This window comes from Mastigoproctus giganteus, chromosome 14, assembly GCF_048544385.1.
Source record: "Mastigoproctus giganteus isolate SK-2022 chromosome 14, ASM4854438v1, whole genome shotgun sequence".
Taxonomy (NCBI): Eukaryota; Metazoa; Arthropoda; class Arachnida; order Uropygi; family Thelyphonidae; genus Mastigoproctus; species Mastigoproctus giganteus.
The window spans coordinates 28,906,293-28,929,884 of record NC_143588.1 but is presented as its reverse complement, the minus strand read 5'-3'; the positions used below and the strand labels follow the sequence as shown (position 1 = coordinate 28,929,884).

The following is a 23,592-nucleotide window of genomic DNA, read 5'->3' as shown; positions in this document are numbered from 1 at the left end:
ATGCGGACAGGCAATCTGCACAGTTTCGTTCAGATTAGCACTTAATTTGATCTCCTCATAACGGACAGCGGGCGAGCTCACGGCCCTTTTTCTAGGAACGTTTCTTCCACATATTGCCTTAATCGTGTGTTTATTTTCTATTTCCGATTCTCTGAAAACGTTGTTTACGTCGCGGTTCTAAACCCTTTTTCAAGAATTTTAAGGCACGTGTAAAACTTCTGATGAACTCAGTGTATGCAGGGGGGGGGGAATATGGTCGGCCTTTCATCTTTTCGGTTTCAGTTTTGTTCGGTGTCGTGTGAAGTGCACAATGTCTTCTCGTAAACATTTACCTTTAAAAGATCAAGTCGAACTCCTTAATGCGTATGATCGGCAAAAAAATAGTGTTCGCAATCTCGCTGCAAAATTCAAAATCGGGAAGACGCAGGTAAGTGACATCCTAAAGGAAAAAAATGAACTGGTCAAACAATTTTGGCAACACGGAAATAATCAGGTTCAAAAATCATTCCCGAAAACTGTTGGACTTCAAATTGACAATGTTACCTATGAGTTGTTTTGTCGCGCATGTGCTAAAAAAATTCCCATTAATGGGCCTATTATTAGGGAAAAGGCTTTGGAGGTTGCGAAATCTATGGGAGTAAATGAGTTCAAAGCTTCTGTGGGATGCCTAGACAAGTTCAAAACTCGGCATAAAATTTCTTGGAAAACCGTAAGTGGTGAAGGTGGATCTGTTGATACTGGGGTTGTAACAGAGTGGACCGTCAAATTGGAAGATTTATGTCGTGATTTTGAAGCTAAGGATATTTACAACTGTGACAAAACAGGGTTGTTTTTTAAAGCTCTTCCTGAAAAAACAATGAGTCTAAAAAACGAAAAGTAGCAGGGCGGAAACATTTCTAAGGAACACTTGCCTGTACTATTGTGTACAAATATGCTGGGAGACTTTGAACAACCTCTTGTTATAGGAAAACCACAAAATCCTCGTTGTTTCAAGGGCATAAAGTTGAATCTTGAATGTTGATTGGAAGTCTAATAAAAAAGCGTGGATGACACGAGATATCATCAGCGAATGGATAAGTCACTTTAACCAAAACATGATTCGTCAAAACAGAAAAATTATTCTTTTCATGGATAATGCTGCATCTCACCCACACAATGAATTGTCCAACATTCAAATCGTTTTTCTGCCACCAAACACATCTGCAGAGTGTCAGCCCTTGGATCAAGGGATAATAAAAAATTTTAAACTTCACTATAGAAAACGTGTTTTAAGACATCTCATTGCAAACATGAACGATGTAACATGTGCGAGTGACCTTGCAAAGAAACTCGGCATCCTAGATGCAATTCAATGGATTTCCTCTTCAGTAAACGCAATTAGAAAACAAACTGTCATGAACTGTTTTGTAAAGTCTGGCTTCTCAAACGCAAAAATTGAAATTGTGAAGAGCAATGTGGAGCACCAAGAAGAGCAAGAACTTCAACATCTATTGATAATGTACGATACTTCAGTTACAAGTGACCCTGGCTACAAAGATATAGACTCGAACCTCACTACAGAAGATGGTGCTCTAGATATCAATGACATTATCATCGATATTTTTCAAGAAGTTCCTCATGAGGAGGAAGAAATGGAAGAAGGTCATTCTGTCAAAGAACATATTAACGACAAACCACCGATGAAAATAGAAGTGCTCATACAAATCAATCGTTTAAAAATGTTTTTCGCCGCTGAAGAAGATACTAAAGGACTTTCGATGGTTTCTTCACTCCAAACAAATGTTGAAAACAAAATTATCAGCCAGAAGAAGGTGCAGAAGAAAATAAGTGATTACCTATGTATTTTTCTTAAGATAAAGTCATAATATGCATAGCACAATTGTATGTATATTATTTACAAAAATATTGTGCAAAATCTGTATATAATTTAATTTTACATTAAACGTTTAACAATTTTTTTTTTCTTTCTTTTTTTTTTCTCCCTTAGACTTCTTGTTAGCGGACACTTCTCTCTAACTGACAGATTTTCATTCCCCATGGCTGTCCGTTAAAGGGAAGTTTCACTGTATTGTTATTGCCAATATTATCACTATTTATTATTGTTTTTGTAGCTCTTAGACTTCTTGTTAGTGGACACTTCTCTCTAACTGACAGATTTTCATTCCCCATGGCTGTCCGTTAAATGGAAGTTTCACTGTATTGTTATTGCCAATATTATTACTATTTATTATTGTTTTTGTAGCTCTATTGTTCGTTCGTTATTTTCATAGGAAAATCCCAGAAGAGGCAGTTCAATAGAGCTGAGCATTTTGAGTGAATGACATATCAGATACTGTAGGGTTATTGATCAATATCACCACCAATTGTGGTTTACAAACAACTGGCACGGTGACCAGCCAGTCACCTTAGTTGTCCCGCAGTGAAATCCACAGGTAGCAGTAGGGAGGGGAGGCAGAGCGGCTATGCGAAACTCTAATGCCGGGTCAAGGTCAAGTTTCTGTTGGACATGTGTATAACTACAAGATGACTGAAAGCTTGTATAAAGAAGCAGAATGAACATGCAGAAATTCATTTAATACTTATCTGTTGTCTGCTCAAATAATAAAGCACTTGCATCTGGCAATCCAAGGGCCTATCTTTATGTGGCAGCAGTAATAGGAACTTAATACTGTAATTAAAAATACACAAATCAAGAAAAGTTTACGGAGCACATCATACAAGCAGCCGGACAGAAGCACGCCCCCCTAGCTAACCAGTGTTTAGGTCACACCAAACAGACTCAACATTGCACTGTCTACCTGTGTCAACTGGATGCTTCCGTAGATTTCATGTTTTCTTAACTAACAGCATAACCCCTCCTCCCTTCCTACCCTGTCTGTCCTTTCTGTACACATTGTACTCCCCAAATTCCAATTCTGCACTGCTTATATCTGTGTGAAACTATGTCTATGATATTCCAACAATATCTGCCTTTGATGTCTTGATCAGCACTTTAAATTCATCAATTTTATTTACTATACTTCTAGCATTAGTGTACATGCACTTGTTCTTATTCTTAGTTACCCTAACACACCCCATGTATTTACTTGTCCATGATGACTCCCAGCCACTCATGATATCCCCAGCAACTTGCTCTCTAGGCTGCTGCTCATTACAATAGAAGCAGTGCAAGAACCACTTTCGCTTCTGCGTTCGGCTACTGTTAATCTTTTAGTCTGTGAATCCCCCAAACTAGCAGTTTTCTCACCCACCTAACACTGCCTCAATAACATCAGCAAATATTCTTGCATGCTTTCTATTTTAGTGTATTCCATCTCTGTAGAAGCAGTCTCTCCTGTTAGCAAGCACAGACTACGCTGAAAAAAATTCTACCCTGTGAGCCTTGCTCACAGGGTAGAATTTTTTAATTTTAGAATTTTCTCATCATATACTCTCTCCGATCGAGTCTGAGCAGTTTTTTTTTTTTTTTTATGAAAACCCCAAACGAGTGGTATCAGAACCTATAGTACTTAGTACTGTGCTTGAGTTGGAGGTTGAGAAGGCGAAAGAAGATATTTGTTGACATTAGACTTGAACTTCTGTAGACTGTAATTTTCAGGAAATACGTATGAAGGAAGGTTGTTCCTTCAAAAACCGGCAGTTGAATGAATAAACAAGGAAGGTGAAAATTTGGTTCTGTGAGTTTGAAGTTGGACAGTAAACGGATGTTGGCTGGTGGTAGCACGTTTTTGGACTGTTTTGAAAGAGAGAGCAGGAATTAAAGAAGCCAATTCAGAAGAACAGTGCCCATGGAGTTATCTGTAGAAAAGGCATCCAGCAGAAACGATACGTCTATGAGACAGCGAGTGGAGAGAAATTTTTAGAGATGAGTCATTAATAAAACCTAACTGCCCTCTTCTGAATGGAATCTAGAAGCATGTGTGGGGTTTTGAGGGCACCGCCACAGATGTGAGAACAATATTCCACAGTAGGGCGGATTTGCGATTTGTACAGAGTGAACAGCTGTTTGGAAGAAAAGTAACGCCGAGAACGAAAGAGAAAACCAAGTTTTTTAGATGCAGAGGAAGCAATATTTGTAATGTGTTTGTGCCAAGAGAGAAATTAGAAGTCAGGGTAATCCCCAAAAGAGATATATCATTTTGCCTAGAAATCGGAGTGTCACCAAAGATAACCATGGGAGGAGAAGGATCCTTTTTGCGAGACATAAGGCAAGACTGAGTTTTAGAAGAATTGAAATCAACTAAGTTGTCTTTGCCCCACTGAAGAATTAAATGGACATCGGCATTTAAGGAATTTGTAGCGGATATTCGAAAAGTTGAAGCTGACTGAGCAGGGCAAAGCTTCTCAAAATGGAAAGTGGATAGCAATGTGCCATCATCGGCAAAACTATGGATAGGATTTCCAGTCAATGGAAGAAGGTCATTACTATACAAGAGGTAAAAGTGGCGGAAAGAACTGAACCTCGGGGGACACCAGCATTAGTGGAGAAGTTAGAAGACAGAGAGCCATCTAATATCACCCTCAGTGAGTGATCAGACAGAAAACTCGATAACCAATTACAAAAGCCAGTAGGTGAACAATAAAACGGAAGCTTGTTTAGAAAGAAGAATTTTAGGCTAAACACGATTGAAAGCCAAGAGATATCAAGAGCAACTGATTGCATTTCACTAACTTTTCCATTGAATGTGTCCATAAATGGGTAACATAAGCCAAAATATCACCAGTGGATCGACACTGGAATCCATACTGGCGATCATTGATCAGACGGAAGGTGTCTACGGTAGTTTAAGAGTTGGCAGTTAATTGATTTCTCCATTACTTTAGAATGAGTAGAAGTAATTGCAATGAGACGATAATTGGATGGGAGAGATTTGTCACCCTTTTTTAGGAACTGGCTGGATATGTGCAAATTTCCAAGCAGAAGGAAAAACACCGTTGGAATAAGAAAGTGAAAAAAGGCAGCAAAAAACAGGAGTAAGTTCAGGAGCACAGGTTTTGAGAACAAGTGGAGAAATACTATCAGGACCTAGAGCTTGCTTAGCATCAAGATTCCCCAAAATCCTTCTGACATCCTTCTGAAGGAAAACCACAGAAAGCACTGAATGGAGCATGTTGGGAATGGCGGGAGGTGTTTTACCAAGATCATTAAAACATGAGTTGGAAGGAAAATGGGATGCTAGCAGGTCAGTTTTAGCAGGTCAGAGGTGAGAGCAGAGATGGGCAAAAGTTGCGGACAATAGCTTTAGCAAGAGACCAGAATGCTCAGCTACCATTAGGGCAAGAAACAAGTTTTCTACTCTTAGACTGTTCAAAATCTAGTTTGGACTGATTAATAACTGCTTTACAGTTGTTGCGAGCTTTGATGTAGGCAGAAAATGAAATTGAAGAATTGGAAACAAGCCAATTACGATATGTAACGTTCTTCTCTTGAACAGCCTTAGCACATTTATTGGAAAACCAAGGTTTAGATAAAGATTGAGATTTTAAAGTGGAGTGTGGAATAAAGGATTCTATTCCTACAAGAATAATTCACTGACACGATCTGAGCACACGTTGACATCAGAAGTTTTGAAACAGTAATCCGACCAAGGAAACGAAATCTCGCAGGTCATCCCATTTTGCATTCTTGTAATGTTAAACAACACGAGGTCGGGAATCGCAATGAGATAAAGGCTCCACTGGAAAAAAAAAAAAAAAAAATCACCAAGTTGTGATCTGAGGTGCCTAAAGGACCATTCACTTCAACCATGTACTTAGAAGGGTTGTTTGTGAGAAAAAGATCAAGAGTGTTGGCTGTATCCTTAGGATTGTCCGATATTCTGGTAGGTAAATGAACAATCTGTGTGAGGTCAATTGCAAAAGCCTTAGCATCTCGACCAGCTGGGTCAGTGTGACTCGAAAATGGAAGCCAGCTGGAGTTGTGAACATTAAAATCACCAAGGAAAATTGCCTCACAGTTAGGAAAGTTAAACTGGAGAAAGTCAAGTTGCAAAGAGAGTAAGTCAAAGAGCTCCAAGTGATTAGTGGAGTTGGGAGAATGGCAGAGACAACAGATGAATTTGACACAATGAGGTAGAGAGATTTTGAGCCAGAGAAGATCGAAAAGAGGAGATTCCAAATTACCAAGTCTCTGACAGGGAATATCGGAAGGTACATATGCACTAGTACCACCTTTGAGGCGAAAAGAATCATACAGCGTATAAATTGGGCAACTGAGATGAGCAGTAGTTGAATCAACCGATAACTGAGATTCTGTCAGAAAAAGTCATGGGATCTGGCAGAGTGCAAATGAAAATGGACATGGTTGAGATTAGAACTGAGACCACGTATATTTGTGAAATGTGAAATGAAATGAAGTGTTTCGGAGGTTTAGATCTTTTCGCAGATAAGCTTACTCTATTATTTTGGCAATTCATGGTGTATTCAATAGTAAGAAAAAGCGGGGGAGGGGGAAACATGCTGTATGAAGTAATGAAATTTCTGGATATTGCGTACCAGATCCTTGACATAATGTGGCCTCGACAATGCCCCCCCCCCACATCACACTACTTGGACTTACACTAGTCACTATCTGGCAGAGTAGAGGTAGCAAGATTATACACTAGCTGATCCAGAAGCCTCCTAGAGAGTTACCAAAAGGTTCGTTTCAGTGTACTAACTAGTGGCCGGCCTGCGAACACAGTTTTAGAGTTTGCAGACACCTTCAAATTTAACCCTAAAATAGTTAACTGACATGCAAGTTTGTGCAAATTTATCATTTCTGCATGCAGCCAACTACCAAGAAACTAGGAATTGGCATCATTTAAGTTTATCTCCTATTGTGAATACCTTCACAACTAGTTACTATGATATTGCACTACCTCAAATAAGTAACGCTTCACCAGTGGGGAAGACTAATGTTACTTATTCTCAGCGGATACCACAATGGCATAGTTTCTGAGCTTGTTGGCTCCTCATCAGTGGGTAGGGAGGTACCCTAGTGTTGCAATACAGGTGACCCCCGCATAACGCTGATAATTCGTTCCGTAAACACAGAGCGCTAAGTGAATCTGCGCTAAGCGAGCGCAGATTCACTTAGCGCTCTGTTTTTATATATACGTATATAATTATGTGGTAACTACTTATGGGAATGCGGCGGCATTCCCATAAGGTAACATATGTATTTGTGAGTTACGGTCAGTGCCACAGGATATTTCCTAATCAACAATAAACGGTAGCGAAAAGATGCACAAATGTTGGTCAAAATATTTAATATTCAAATATTTGTACATATAAAATATTCTGCATTACATACGTATATAATTATGTGGTAACTACTTACGTATCAAAAATTAAACTTACAATTCCAATTAAAATCATGAATTTAAATGATTTAATTTAATCATGAAAAATGTGTCGATTTTGGGTTGAACTTTGGCCCTCTTCCAAATAAACTTAAAAGGGTATTAATTTTAAGTCCCCCGCAGTGTTACCACCCAACAATAAAGTCAACCGATCCTTCGCCGCTTTGAAACCTGGCATGTTTTTTTCTTCTTTCAATATGAAACTTCTTTTAGGCATTCGTTTCTACAAAAGTCCTGCTTCATCTATGTTAAAAACTTGCTGAGAAGTATAACACATAATACCCCTCTTCAATAATTTTAACAAGTTCTTTTTTGAAAGTGTCGGCTCCTTCTGCACTTGCGGCTTCTCCCTGGATTTTAAATCTATTCAACCAGCCCTTACTAGTTTTAAATGGTTCCACTTTTTTTTTTTTTTTAGGTGAGTTTTCTTCAGATCATCATATTCGCTCGCTCGCTCTCTCTGTCTGTCTGTGTTCCCCCCCCTCTTTTTTTTTTTTTTTAATAAAATTTAACTTAACTGAATTCTGCATTGGATATTATCTTCAATAAAATTAGTTAAAATCTTTCCATTTCAATTCTAATAGCCGGCCTAGCCCTATCTGCTTGCAGTGGAATAGCTATCTTTCTCTCTGTTAAAATTAATTCTTTATTTTTTTTTTATACTTGTTCTTACAGTTAAACTTGCAAATCCTAAATTATGGCACACATCCGCTTGTCTTTGACCGGAATCGATTCGCTTCAAAACGTCTAATTTAATTTTCAAATTCAGTCTTTTTCTTACATTTAGTCTTCGTATTGTACTCAGACGTTGTTGCTTTTTCATTCTTATCGGCCATTATTAACTCTTCGAAAATGTAACTGCGTTAGTTGCATTAATTATGATACAATATTCGTGTAAACTGTCCGTTTCGCACGATGTCTAATATGGTACTGAGTGATGACTAGACTTCGGATAAATGCATATAATACAAATATTACAAGCAATATACTTGATCATTTTTTAAAATGTTGATCTCAGAACTACGTAACAAGTGACTGTACTGCAATTAAATTAGCGTGCGAGAGAATTTCTCAAGTCGGCGTGGGAAACGTTTTAATGCTGTTTTGCTATTCATTTTCAAGCTATCGACTCCATCAAATGAAACGATTTCATTAAATATGCCAAAAATGCAATCTGTAAAAGAGCTTTATAGTGATCTGTGACAGCGTTATAGTCAGATATGGGTTATAATATAAGAACAGCGTTATAGCGAATCAGCGTAAAGCGAACCACATTATAACGGGGGCCTGCTGTAATGGCAACCCAGTTGCAAAGTGAACTTACTGATCTTATTTAACATCAGCAAAAATTTATACTGACTAAGAGCCAGTATTAGTGGTTAAAATGTAAATAACACTTAAATCTTTAAATATGAACAAATGATAATAAGCACATTAATAGCAATGTCAGAATATTAGTAATTTGCTTCCGTGAAAAAAAAAAAAATAAATAATAAAATACTACTGCAATGGTGAATAAGAAGGGGAAAAAAAAAAAAAACTACTCTTCTTGAGGAATAATTATTATAACTGAAGCGATATTTATCAGCTTACACTAAATTTTACTCTTAATAATCAATGGAGAAATTCAATCAATATTTCACACAGAATAATAAAGATTATACCAACTTTCACTTTTGCTGTCACACTAACTATAACAGAGATGTTTTTGTTTGTTTTTGTTATTTGGAGCATTAGCAACTAAGGCCATATTGCTCGGGGATATGCGGTGGTCATTCCCGACCTTTCCACATCCTCTGTATTTGGTGGTGACGGGCTCGAACCCCGGTCTAATCAAGAAGCGTGTGCTACGCACTGCTGCTCCTTCCCACCTGGCTACGGAGGCGCCCTATAACAGAGAGAAAACCGTAGGCAGCCAAAGGTCGCTCTCACTATGCCTTCTCTTCCATAGCGTTTACCATTGAGTGGGAAGCCAAATGAGTGATTTTGAGCTGCCCAACTAGTTATATGAAAGTTAGCAGAAGAGATAACTACAGACTTAATGAAGCATACGTTTTCCAGCTGTACCCACACTATGCATTTTCAATCTGTCTTTGCTATCAGCTATCCTAAAGTAACATCAAATTCAGAAGCTCATGCCACACTGTGTGACCAGCCAAGTAAGAGATAGCAGTAAAAGAAAAATATTTCAGATGTTTGTGAGACTACCTTGTCCTTTCATCTGCAAACGGCATTTCAGCTGCACTGACAATGCAAAGGTCTTAATTCACATAGCCAAACAAGTTTTATGACAGATTTCTATGGTATTGCACTACTTTCAATGCAATACCATAGAAATTAAAGATGTAACTACCATCAGGGCAAAGTGAACTGTTTTTGCTTTCATAAAGGTGACTACAGTGGTCTCAAGACAGTTTTTAAATTCTATACTATGGCACCAACTGATGATGTTACCAGCAGAAAATTCTAAATGGGTAGAATTCAAGGAAGTAATTGTGGAAACTACTAGGCTTTTCACACCGATTGTAAGAAATACCATTCAAATTTTAGGCTTAAATGGATGTCAGATGAACTAATGAAACTCGTGGCATCAGAATGAGTATTTTGAGAAGAAAAATGCATGAGATGCCTATAAATTATGACACTACACAGAAGCCTATAATAGCTATAAGCTAGTCTGTAATCAAGTCACAAAGAAAGTTAGGCAAGCGAAGGCAGATTACGAGAAATCTTTGGCAAAGGATGCTAAGAAAAACAGCAAAGATTTCTTTATATAAACTCTAAAATGAAGGGGATGAATCTGATTGGTCCACTTGATATCGATGGCTCGACTGTTGATGATCCTGCTCAGATAGTTGATAATCTGAATGAGTATTTTGCATCTACATTCATACATGAGGAGTTATTAAGGTTTGAAAATGGCAGAAGGTTATCAAATTGTAGCAGGATGCTTAATGATTTTGTAACTGAGAGCAAAGCGGAAGGGAAATTGTTGAAGTTAAACATAAGAAAGGCACCTGGGGTGGATGGGATCTATCCAGTTATATTAAAGGAGGCAGCAAAGCAACTAAGCAAACCCTTAGACATAATTATGAGAGCATCCTTGGACTCAGGGGAGGTCCCTACGGACTGGAGATGTGCAAATGTATCCCAATTCACAAAGGGGGGGATCGAAGGATGACACGAGTAATTACAGACCTGTTAGTTTAACTTCTGTTCCGGGTAAAATAATGGAGTCACTGGTTAAAGATGCATTGCAGGATCAACTAGACAAGACTGCAGCAATAATTCAGACACAGCATGGGTTTGTTAAGAGAAAGACTTGTCTGACAAATTTGATAGGATATTATGATGTGGTTACAAAGGAACTGGATGCAAAAAATAATTTTGATATCATATATTTGGATTTCAGGAAAGCTTTTTACACTGTTGCACAGGGAAGACTATTGTACAAATTGGAGCAGAATGGTATTAAAGGTAAGTTGCTACAATGGATAAAACGATGGTTGAGTGGGAGAAGACAGGGTGGTAATCAGTGGGTGTTGCTGTGCGTGGACTAATGTTATTTAGCGAAGTCCCACAGGGTTCGGTGTTGGGTCCACTGTTGTTTTGTTTGTTGTTGTTTATTTGGTTTTTAGGAGCATTAGCAACTAAGGCCAAGTTGCTCCAGGGATATGCGGTGGTCATTCCCTGACCTTTCCGCGCCCTCCGTATTTGGTAGTCACGGGTTCGAACCCCGGTCTAATCAAGAAGTGCGTGCTACACACTGCTACTCCTACCCACCTGGCTATGGAGACGTCTGTTGTTTTGTATATTTATCAATGATATTGATGAAGGTATATCAGGCTTAGTGTCGAAGTTTGCAGATGATACAAAGGTTGGCAGGGTTGTTAATGACAGTAATGGCAGTGTGCTACTGGAACAGGATCTAGAAAATTTGAGCAGATGGGCTAAGAAGTGGCAACTGAAGTTTAACCTTGACAAATGCAAAGTTCTGCAGATGGGTAGGGTAGAAGTAACCCCTGAGAAACGTACCAACTGTGTGGTACTACACTTAAGGTGGTAGAAAATGAAAAAGATCTGGGAGTAATTGTGCAGTCAGATATGAAGTTTTCTGAGCAATGCAGACAGGCTGCCAGGGCAGGTCATGGGGTTTTGTCAATGATATATAGGAATTTTGCTAGCAGGAAAAAGGAGGTGATTGTACTTCTGTATAAGGCAATGGAGGTACAGATCTGGAGGCCTCATTTTAGGAAGGATGTCGATTTGCTTGAGCGTGTACAGAGAAGGGCAACAAGATTAGTGAGGGGAATGAAGGGATCCTCTTACCAAGAGAGGCTTAAGTTCTGCAAATTGCAGTGGCTGGAGACTAGGCACCTGCACGGTGATCTGATTGAGGTGTATAAGGCCTTGAATGGGTTGAGCACGCTGAATTCTGATGGGATCCTTCCACTTGTTCAGATTACGAACCTAAGGGGGCATAAATTCAAATTAAGAAAAGACAGATGTAGAATAGATGTGCGGAAATTTGCCTTTAGCCAGCGGGAGGTTAATTGCTGGAACAAACTTCCATCTGTCGTTGTGGAAGTTGATAGGTTAAATAAATTTAAGGAGGAACTGGACAGGCATTTGGAGGAAATGGTGCGATTTTTTTTTTTTTTTTTTTGGCTGATGCTGCAGAGGCTCATACACTTGCTTTCTTGCATCACATGCTGCTACTACTACATCCTACACGTCTAGATGATTTAACTCGAACACAAGTCATATTTCTACCAGCAAACATGACTTCACTCATGCAACCAATGGATCAGGGTGTTATTTCGAATTTAAAAGGATACTATTTACACACAGCATTTTGTGCAGTAGATGATGAGAAAAAATTTTCGTTAAGAGACTTTTGGAAATCTTACGATATTTACCATGTCATCTTAAAACATTAATAAGGCCTGGGCGGAAATTACTAAAAGTTGTTTTAATGGCGCACGGAAGAAAATATTCACATGGCACATAAAAGGCTTTGAAAAATACGAATAATATGAAGATGTTACAGATAAGATTGTAAAAGTTGCAGAGCTACTTCAATTAGAGGTTGATGTCAAAGACGTAGAGGAAGAAGATAAGGAATTATCTAACAAACAATTTATTGACTTGCAGGCAGCGATAGCAAAAGAAGAAAATGCTGATGAAGCTAAAAGATGAACCAAATGAGGAGCCAAGACGCTTCATCACCGGAGATGGCAATGGCATTTTGTGAAATTGCATTGGCAATGGCGAGGTTTGAGAAGATGGATCCTGACAGCGAACAATCTTAAAAGTTAAGAGGGGTGAATGATATGCTTGCTTGCTACAAAGAAATCTATGACGTAAAGAAAAAAGCCACCATCTAATCATCCATTAATATGTTCTTTCGTAATGTTGAGCAGCCGACCCCTTTTAAATCTACACAGCCCTCATCCTCCGCAGCAATCTTACTTATCAGTTGAAGACGTCGGTTCTGGCAACGGTGCTCGAGAGGTAAAACTTACCGACGTTATGCCTGTCTTGTCTCTTTTTTTATAATTTTGGAATTTTTTAAATTGCACACTTTTGTAAGTTTTCCTGTGCATGAGATAAAGAATTGAATAAATACAATAAATAATTCTATTTATATATTCATCGAACATTTCTTTTTTGATTCAATCAATTCAGCGAGCACAGTTGCGAGTGCTGGCACAAGCATGGGGAAAATTCCGACTTATGTGGCGTTCCGTGGAACGCAACCCTTACGTAAGAAAGGGAGTTCCTGTATAAGGTGACAACTATGGCTCAGATTATTCCCTGGTAGTAAGAATAGCCTGAGCATATCATTCAAACTCTCTCAACTGGGATCTAAAATGTTGCTTTGAGATGAACAATAAGTTTTCAGTAGGTGTACTTTAACTAAAAGTATGAAGGAAAGAGACGCTTTGCTACATAATTGGAAATAACCTTATTTTGAAGTGTCTTAAATTGGGAAACAACACAATTCCAAAATAGAATACAGAAACTTATTTTATTTGTTTAGCAATGGAATGTTCTGAAATGAGCCTGTCTAAATCTCTATAAACATTTAGAATTACAAAATAAAATAAATTTTTTCCAGTATCAAGCAGGTAACACGTCTTTCCCTCCACACACTTTAATAAGTCTCCATCTTTTCAGCTAATTATCACCAATTTTTTACATTAATTCTGAAACCTATATCTGGAACAAATTTGTTCATCCTTGCTTTTGTTCATCACACTATCTTGAATATGAAATAAGAATATAAATGTGAACTATTTTTAAACAGTATTCAAATCAGTTTATTCAAACTACTTCCCCCCCCACGTTTAAAATAAATGTTAACCTAATATACTAATAAAGATTACTTACATTATCTGTTGTAAGTGTCTGTTCCATTAATTTTGATGGCTCTACTTCAAAGTCCCCTTCGTCACCAGACTGTGGCTCTTCTGTAACGTGGGCATCTTGGGAAGAATGAGCGGATGGTAATGAAAGTGACTTAAGTGGTACAAGAGCATTATGAACAGGAGTTGAGTGCAAAGATTGATGGACAGTGACCTGAGACTGGGAAGTGGGAGGTAAAGAAATCCTTTGTCTTGCTTCATTAGAGATTTCTGTTGAATCACTAACAACTTCCTCCACATCTGGTGATTCTGGTTCCTTTATTTTTGATGAAATTTGATCTTCAGTGTCACTACGATTGGAATCACTTAATGAACGTTTTCTTGGCCTACCACGTTTTCTTCTGCTTAACGGTGGCGTTTCAGACCGTTGCTGTTGGCTTGACCCTGAAGACGGTAAGGCCGAGGATGCAATTGTCTGTTGAACTATTTCTTGTTGAATAATACCAGATCCTTGCCGATTTTCACCAGTAACTTCTGCAAGACCTTTAACTTTCAGTGTCTCTGCTGTTTTCAAGAGAGCTGATAACTGATCATGGGATACATTAACTTCACCACGATACATAAAATCTATAATTGCTTTTAAATCTGTATATCTCATGTCTTTCATAATTACAATGGGATGTTTACATGGGTTTTCAAGAAATAAACTCTGAAAGAATGGACTGCATGCCGATAGCACCATTTTATGAGCTTTTAAACTTAACCCTTCACAAGCCAAAGTCACATCAACAAGAGCTTCACTAGACAGCAACTGTTCAAATACAGTTAACATATTGGAATGATGATTGTTCCATTTCAGACAAAACTGTTGTGTTCCCATTTTATATGTTCTTTTGATGACTAGGTTAACAAATAGGAAGAAATACCTAGAAGAAACAAATCGAAGCATAATCAATTACAAGGGTTGTTCAGCTATACTGTTACATAATCTTTTTTTTTCAATAGCACACACATTTATTCTAGATACAGAAAATCATTTATTATGCAATATGATAAATTTATTATTATGAGTAGCACAGAAATGGAGACAAATATACCAAAACACAAGCAAATCATGTGCCTATGGGTGGCTCTAGGCATTTTCATCATTGTCAGCAGCATGCGTCTGGATGCATGTAGTGATGGTGGGGAAGATAAAGCTGCCTCTGCACATAAATATATGCCACTGACAATGACAAAGCAGGAATTTTATTACAGCCAATATACAAGTTGCAATGGTTAACAATAAGCTGTGTACTTTCTAGAGCAGCATATGGCGACTGATCTTCCATTGTAAACACCACTGTCCACATACTTTACCCCAGGACCATCACATACCTGCCAATCTCAAAAAACTAAAACTAATAAAAACTAATAACGTGACTCCATCAATCAACTGTAACAAAGTGGAACTACATATTGGCATGTTTTCCCCAATTAATAATAATAATTAATGCATAATCCAATGCATAAAATTAGATGTGAATATGAAATACAGGAAACCATATTCCACATCTTAAAGATGTTAATTTTTTTAGTATTTTCTCAACATTCCTCACTATGGTGATTATATATGTTCAGGGAGAGGAGGTATTATGATTCTTATCAAAAGAAGTCACATTGATACCAGAATCTAATTACACACCCAGGTATAAGTTGTCTTGTGATAATGTCAAGTTGGTAGTCATCCTGACTATCAACTTGACATTATCACAAGATCATAAGTAATGATTATGACGAATATGATAAAAATTTCTTTAAGCAACTCGAACGGAAAAATTAAAAACTTTAGCTTATCCCTTATTAACTGCAATTTGTGGTCAAGCAGTACATGGTATCAGTTTTGAACCATGCTATAAAACTGATCCCAAATTTTCACTGCTTATAATGTAGCAATCATTTAAAGAATTTTGTAATCTTTTTATTTTCCTTGTTTTATTTAACAAGTCTACGTTCTTCATTAACATAAAACGTCAAATTCATAATTATTTTTTCAATTAAATTTAGTAATTAATTGAAATGACTGCAAGAACCAGTTTTCATAACCAAATTTTAGGCATTCATACTACTGCTGCCAATAAATGACTTCTGTTTGAAATATTGTAGTGTTCTGGTCAATAATATTAACTGAAAATGCAAAACTTCAGTCAAAAACATGATACATGTGAACTTTTCAGATTTTACAATACACCGTGTGTATATTTCTTCTGAAATTTTATGCTGTACTTCTTTGGCATTTACTGAACAATATTATTAATTAGCCCAGCACCACACAAGGTGTATTGTATTGTAATGATATTTCGGTATCAGAAGACATAATATAAAGAGCTGATTCAATCTATACAGTGCAATTGCCACTAACCAAAATCCCAGCTGTAATGTAAATAGTCCATGGTTCAATCAGTGTGCTGATACTGATCAATTATTCATTTCATGCACCTTTCCTTTTACAGCACTCATTTATTGACTGCAGTTGAATGGATGCATATTTGCAGTAAGGCACAACACATTTTTTTTTGGTAGTTATTGGCGCATCGGCTTCTATGGCCATAATGCACCTCCCAAGGTTTTTGCAGTACTTTGATCCAAGCCCGAGGCGGGATTCGAACCCACAACCTTTGTGTTGCCAGGCAGGCACTTTACCCACCCAGCTAGCCCAGTCGGCGGCACAACACATCCAGTTCGTTTTGATGCAAGGATGCATTCCAGAAGCGAATGTGTTAAGTTAGTTAACTGATAAACCAATAACTTAGTTACTGGTTCAACTGATTATTCTGGAAGGAAATTTTTTATTTTTAAAATTATGATCATTCTTTACTGAACAGCTCTCACATATTTACTTTGAACTTCTATTAATCGCAGAAAAAGGGGGAAAAAAAACTGAAATGAAACACTGCATACATTAACTTGTTTAATTTATTACTGTACAGTATTTCTTATTACATACCACCACTATATATATATATATATATATATATATATATATATATATATATATATACTATCATTGATTTGTATTAAATATTAACATAAATTAAATTACTGTATAATAAAGGGAATAAATAAATAAATAAATAAATAATTAGGCGTTCATTAAAGGCAGCGACATGCAATTCCTCCATATGAAGCTGAAATACATCCAATATTTTAAATTAAATAAAACATAAGCCAGTAGTATGGCAAAAACTATAGAGCGAAAATTAACATAAAAATAACCCTTATTTATTTTTATGTTAATTTTCGCTCTATAGTTTTTGCCATACTACTGGTTTATGTTTTATTTAATTTAAAATATTGGATATATATATATATATATATATATATATATATATATACACGGTTCAAATATGTAAAACATGTATAGTAGGCACTAAATTAATAAAATTGTAATTTTACTTTCTTACGGCATTTAATTTAATAATTAAAGTACTTAAAAAAAAAGTTCTAATGTACTAGTTGATAAGTTTACTTTTTTTTTTATAAAATTAATCACAAAGTTGTCAGAAATCTCAAAAAATATATATATGTATATATTTTTTGAGATTTCTTAAGTTAATTCCACGTTATCGGTTCAAGTACATTTGTAATTAATTGTATTAGCCATATGTCAGAATCAGCATATCCAAATTCACCAAGAAATGCAGATACAATAGACTTTCGGAATAATGGCACCTTCAGAGATTCAAAGTGCCGTTATTTCGATTTTTCTTTTAGTTAGAAAGCTTTATTTTTAATATATTTAATTCAGAAATAATGAGGCTAAATAAGAAATAGAGATTAAGAATGCAATTTTATTAACTGCACATAAAAAACAGAAAATGTTGACAATTGAATGTTATATTCTGCCATTAATACACTCCTGCCTATTTTTTTTTTTTTTTTTTTTTTATTATATCAAGTTCAGTCTGTGCGGGCAGCACAATGGTATCGTCACAGTACTCCACACGCCGGGTGGAAAAGGCTCAGGTTCAAATCCCATCGATAACGTGAAGAATGTTCATAGGCATTTTTCACTTATTCGGTCTCAGACGTAGATAGCAAGGTCCCCCCCCCCCAGAAACTGGGGTTTTCCGTCCAGCTAAACAGGCAAATCAACCAGCAATTTACAGACACAATGGGTATATGAATTAACTTTCTGGGAGACCCTAATGTAATAGTTTGGATTATATAAAGCTTATTACTAAGCTTTAATGTTGTTCTTTTCTTCTCTGTATGAGGTTTATTAACTTTAGGAGCCATAGTGAAGGTTTTTAATTTAAAATAAATCAAAAACAGTGGCATAATCTGTGATATTAGTACAGAATTCACTTTCAAAATGTAGAACGTAAACAATATGTGACTCGCCATTTTCTTTTTTCACGACTGCAAGATCTAAACTGTATGTAAACATTCCATCTCAATGAGCCATTAGTTCGAATGTGCAATTATTTCAAGCCTATTGTAAATGGAATCTTTAAAAATCTGATACATAGTGTAATCAATCACTGTACAAATATATTTATAGTATACTGTTTATTCTAAAATTATATGTAATTATTTATATTAATATTTATAATGAGGGGTTAAGACCAGAGCCAGACATTCCAGCGCACTTGTTCTCTTCGTACCAAATCATACTGCTTTTTTAATTTCAGAAAATATTGCATATTGTGTGATGTTTTTCTTCGACACTGTCTGGGGATACTTTTGTCCCTCCAGTGGCAGTGCATTATTTTTTAAAACTATTTTAATACGTCCATTAAAACAGTATCCTGCTGCTTTACTAAACTGTTGCACTGGGTAAGTGAAAGGTAAGTTTTTGATCAGAAGTTGTTTTTCCCACACACCAGCTGGCTAATCATTTAGATTCAATACATTTATTCACCACTTGATACAAACTCACTAAAGTGAGGCTGGCAGTTGTTTGATGAGTAACCTAAATATGTCCTCCAGTTTTAATGAATAACACACTAACCTATAGGGCAATGTTATCCAATTAAAAATGACTAGTTACTTTAAGCTGACTCATAAAAATAGTAGTTTACAAAGAGTAAGCCCACGCAAGTTTGGGATACTATTTCAACCTGTGTTGAAACAGTATCCCACTCCTTTACTAAACAGTTGCCTTTTCTTACATCAACAAAATAAATTTAACAAAAGGACTGGGACACCAAGAAACTTTCACTAACAAGAAATACTGTTGCATGCAGCTCAAGTGGATCTTGTCTGTAAATTTGTGAATTAATCTGGAACTGCTTCTTCCATCCTAAAAGTGAACAATTTTAGGATGGAAACAGGGTGGGAATTAAGTAGGAAACTTATTGTCTAGATCAGGACCTGGAAAACTACAGCCCACAGCCCAAAAGCAGCCCTATTTCTTGACATGAAAATTTTATGAATTCAAATTTCAGTATCCACGAATAAAGTTTTATTGAAACACAGTCACGCTCAATCATTTATGTATTGTCTATGGCTGCTTTCACATTACAACGGGGCAAAGTCGGGACAGAGACCGTATGTGGTGCTCTCATCGCTTAGAACTGCTGCTCGCCGCACTACATATCAGAATTAACAGATGAATATTTGCAATTGATTTCGATGATAGGAAACACTTTGAATCCTAATTAAGCAAAATATTTTCCCAAAAAAAAAAAAAAAAAAAGAATTCCAGTCTTCTCATTAGTAGACCTGTATTCCAAAATATTGTACTCAATTATAATTATATTTTGAATTTCGTCAATAAAAACTTTGTGTAAATTTCTTTTCTCTCTTATTATATAAGTACCTACATAATGGTGCCTCCGTAGCCAGGGGCAGGAGCGGCAGTGCATAGCACACACTTCTTGATTAGACCGGGGTTCGAGCCCGTAACCACCAAATACGGAGGATGCAGAAAGGTCAGGGAATGACCACCGCGTATTCCCGGAGCAATATGGCCTTAGTTGCTAATGCTCATAAAAACCAAATAACAACACAACCTACATAATATCCTCGATTTTGCCTCTTGGCCCGCAAAGCCTGAAGTATTTACTTATCTGGCCCTTTACAGAAAAAAGTTTGCTGACCCCTGGTCTAGATCTGTGAACACTCAATATAATGCTGTGATCAGTATCTCTGTTATAAATAAATATCATTTTATTGTAAGCAACTTAAGTACTATTACTAAGAGCTCTTGCAGAACAGTTGAACTTACAGTTGCTCTGGATGGCATGCAGGTCAGGACACAACACAAATCAGTTAACTCTAAGTCAATGGAGGAGGGGGGGGGGAAAGGTAAAGCTGTAAAGAGGCAAACACTCTGACAAAACACCAATCATACACCCTAACTCATATTCTGTACTAAGCCAACACACACTGCACCCAGGCTAGAATATGGAGGCAAAAGAAGGTCCATAGGATTCACTCACCATACAATGTAAATGTTGGTCACCAAGAATTATCTTAATGATTTGGGTCCTGTATTTCATGTCAACATTGAACAGTACAGGTTCAAAGTTTAGTTTGATCATTAGTTTGAGATGGCCCCAGGGTGGCCATATTTTGAAAATTGGTAAGCGGGACAACTTGAAACCAAATATATAGCATTTTTTCCTTTAAAAAGTAAAAGAAAAATATAAAATTACAATTAAAATACATTTTTTATCAATCAATCAATTAGTATTTGTTATATGATTGTTGTTAATATGTATTTGTCCTATATAAACTATAATATTATTTATAACAGTTATTTTAAAAATAGCGAGGAAGACTACTATTTTTCTTTAGATATCGCTAGTTTTAAAATTTCTTAACAGAACATGTTAGTTTTCTTTCACCATAAGTTTGGCTTCTAAATTTTCTAATAAAAGACGGTTTTTCTCTTTCCACCAACCAGTTTTCATTAACTTGAAAACTCTTTTGATGAAGCATTTGAATGTGGAATGCTTAATATGAAGCTTACAATTTGAGACGAATTATTTGCCTCTGGAAATTTTGAAAAAAATTCCTCCCATTTTTCATCAATGCACATTTTCTTTTCTTCATTACTCAGTGATGAACAAAATGCCTTTAGACTTTCTTATTTTTCCCTCTTGTTATTAGAATTAATTTTTAACATATCCATTAGATTCCAATAAGAATTAATTAAAAATACATAAAATCAATAAATTAACAGTTATTTCCTTTCTTATCAGGACAAATGCTGATATTATATGGAAGCAGGACTTGAAGTTCTAAATCGGGACAATTCCGACTATATCGGGACGGTTGCCCACCCTGGATGGCCCAAAGAACATCCTGTCAGTAAACTTTAGTCGACTATTTGACAGAGCAAAGACTGGGCCAAGCCAAGTGTTTTTTGAGATAACATCCAATGATCTCGCAGACCCACAGAAATGGAGCTGACCAATTGTACAGTTTAACAAGGGAATAACCCCTGGCCTTGTGAAGAGCAATGTATCGATCTGTATTATTATTGCAATAAAGATTTCTAAAGAATTTAAGGCCCTAACCAGAAGTAGACTAGAGACTTTGGAAATTTGAGATTAAACATTTGGGTACATGATACTGAATAAGAGAAGTTGGTTTTCACATTTGTCCATTTTAACATATTACATTTAATCCCCATATTCATTAGAGTAAAGGTAACTAAATGTTATTTTAGAACTCAGTTTCTGTATGGCAAGAACTGCATGGCCCCAGCTTTTTCAGTAACTAAAATATATGCAGATTTTTCAGTATTCAGGAGGCCAAATCTGGCAAAATAATTTTTGACAAGTGCTAGTGCTAATTTAATCAGATTGTTGTTATTAATGGCTTCTAGAAGATCTCATGAAATGGATCAGATCTTAAGGCCATCTGCAAGTGCAATAAGACTTCTTTATTTTGTTTAGTCCCTAGAGCAAAGTTTCCGGCACCTCCCCCCCCCCATACTTCTCCTTCAAACCCATGAACAAAAAAAAAAAAAAAAAAAAAATATATATATATATATATACACACACACACATTTTTTTTTTAATGGCTGAACATCTTTTGATGAATTCCTTCCTTTAAACTTCATTTAAGCTTTTGATCAAATCAACTAATGCTGATATACAAAGGGTACTAGGAAAGTTTTGCAATACAGCTTTGTTTATTTAATTTTTCCAAAGTAATTTCCTCTACATTCAATACACCTCTCCATCCTCCGAAACCAATCTTTAAACCAGTTCTGCCACGTTTCACTAGGGAGTAAAGCACACTCGTTGTCCCAAGCCCGTAGAAGGTCCTCATCACTGGAAAACCGCCTCCCTTTTAGCTTCATTTTCACATGCGGGAACAGTGCAAAGTTGCAGGGAGCAAGGTCTGGACTGTAGGGAGGGTGCTCGAGAAGTGTCAGTCCTGTCGTGGTCAAATATTCGGTGCAGGCTTTGGCGCGGTGAGCTGCAGCATTATCGTGATGGAGGTACCAGGTGTCCATTCTTGACTTTGGCCGCAGGTTCTTCATAGATCCAATGACTTTAGGCAGTATACCACTTAGCTGTGACTGTCTTCCACTTTTCAGTATACCACTTAGCTGTGACTGTCTTCTGCGTGTCCAAAACGACACGTTCCACAATTCCACTCGATTTGAAAAATACAGCTATCATTTTCTTCTTTACAGATCGGGATTTTCTGACAATTACGGGTGTGTCGTCATCATCAAAGACCCAAACTTTGTTTTGAGCCTTGGTCGTCAGATCGTAATAGTACAGCCAAGTCTCGTCACCTGTCACGATGTTGTTCACATACCGAGATTGTCCCTTATCAAACTTTTTTACATCTCCCGGCACCAAGTCACACGTCGTGTCATCTGCTCTTCAGTCAGTTGATGCGGCACCCAGAGAGAGAGAGAACAAAGTTTCTTCACGTGCAAGTGATCTTGCAGAATCGAACGAATTGCTGGTGCATTTAGGCCCAAAGTATCCTCTATCTGTTGGTAGGTCACTCGCCTGTTTTCGTCAAGCATTTTCCTCACAGCAGTAACGTTTTCCTCCGTAACTGACGTTCGTGGCCTTCCCGGCCTCTCAGAATCCTCCAGAGTGAAATTTCCCCTTTGGAATTCTCTATACCACCTGAATATCGTTGTACGATGTGAACAATCATCATCTAGTGCAAGAGTCATTTCTTCTAAGCACTGGTCTATGGTTAAACCACGCACGAAATTATACTGCAAAACTGTCCTTATCTCATTTCGTGACCACGATGGCATCGCAAGCACTTTACACTCTCACTACTAATGAATAACTGAGCCCATTGACTTGGCGCGGCAGCTACTATGCACGTATGAACATGTCTCAACATGCAGCAACAAGCAGCTTCCTGTGATTCATTGTTGCATCATATTGCAAAACTTTCCTAGTACCCTTTGTACTTGAGCTTAGTAATGCATGGTGTCATTCAGAGTTATGAGATTGAGAGGAATTTCATTGTTTCAAGATTGTTTTCAAGAGATACGGAGGGATGAAGGGAAGGCAAAGATTTAATTAAAACCAGCCCAAGTCAGATCAAGGCCAACACACATACTGACTCAATATCTGTTACCTTGATCTGCCCAAGTCAGACCAAGAAAACAGACTGAGTCAGTGTAGTACAAGATGACTTGCAGTAGAGGGAGATGGCAGTGAGGTAGCAGTTACAGGCCAAATGATCCGAGGAGTATGACAAAAATTTCTTTAGATAGAGAAAATAAGCTAGTTAAGTAAGGCTGTCTCATTATGGTCAACCTTAATGTTGACCAATAATGAAACACTGTAGCAGGGCTTCAAACTTTGCAACCCCCTAAAATCATGAATTTATACACACACCCTCCCATGAATTAAAAAAGGTGATTTCCTTTGGATGCAAGAAAAAATATACCACTTACC

The 23,592-nt window shown here is 37.0% G+C and overlaps 1 protein-coding gene across 19 annotated transcripts in view; it reads right to left on the bottom strand.

The window, feature by feature from the left end:
* LOC150075038 (uncharacterized) overlaps positions 1-23,592 on the bottom strand; it is a 595,491-nt gene that overhangs the window by 555,812 nt on the left and 16,087 nt on the right. For all 19 annotated transcript variants that reach the window (XR_016547877.1, XR_016547878.1, XR_016547879.1 and 16 more), the window contains exon 2: positions 13,737-14,637. Coding sequence is in view for 16 of the 19 variants with exons in the window: in XM_090388651.1 (XP_090244777.1) it covers positions 13,737-14,591 (855 nt within the window). In the remaining 3 variants the exon portion in view is untranslated. The remainder of the gene's footprint in view (positions 1-13,736; positions 14,638-23,592) is intronic.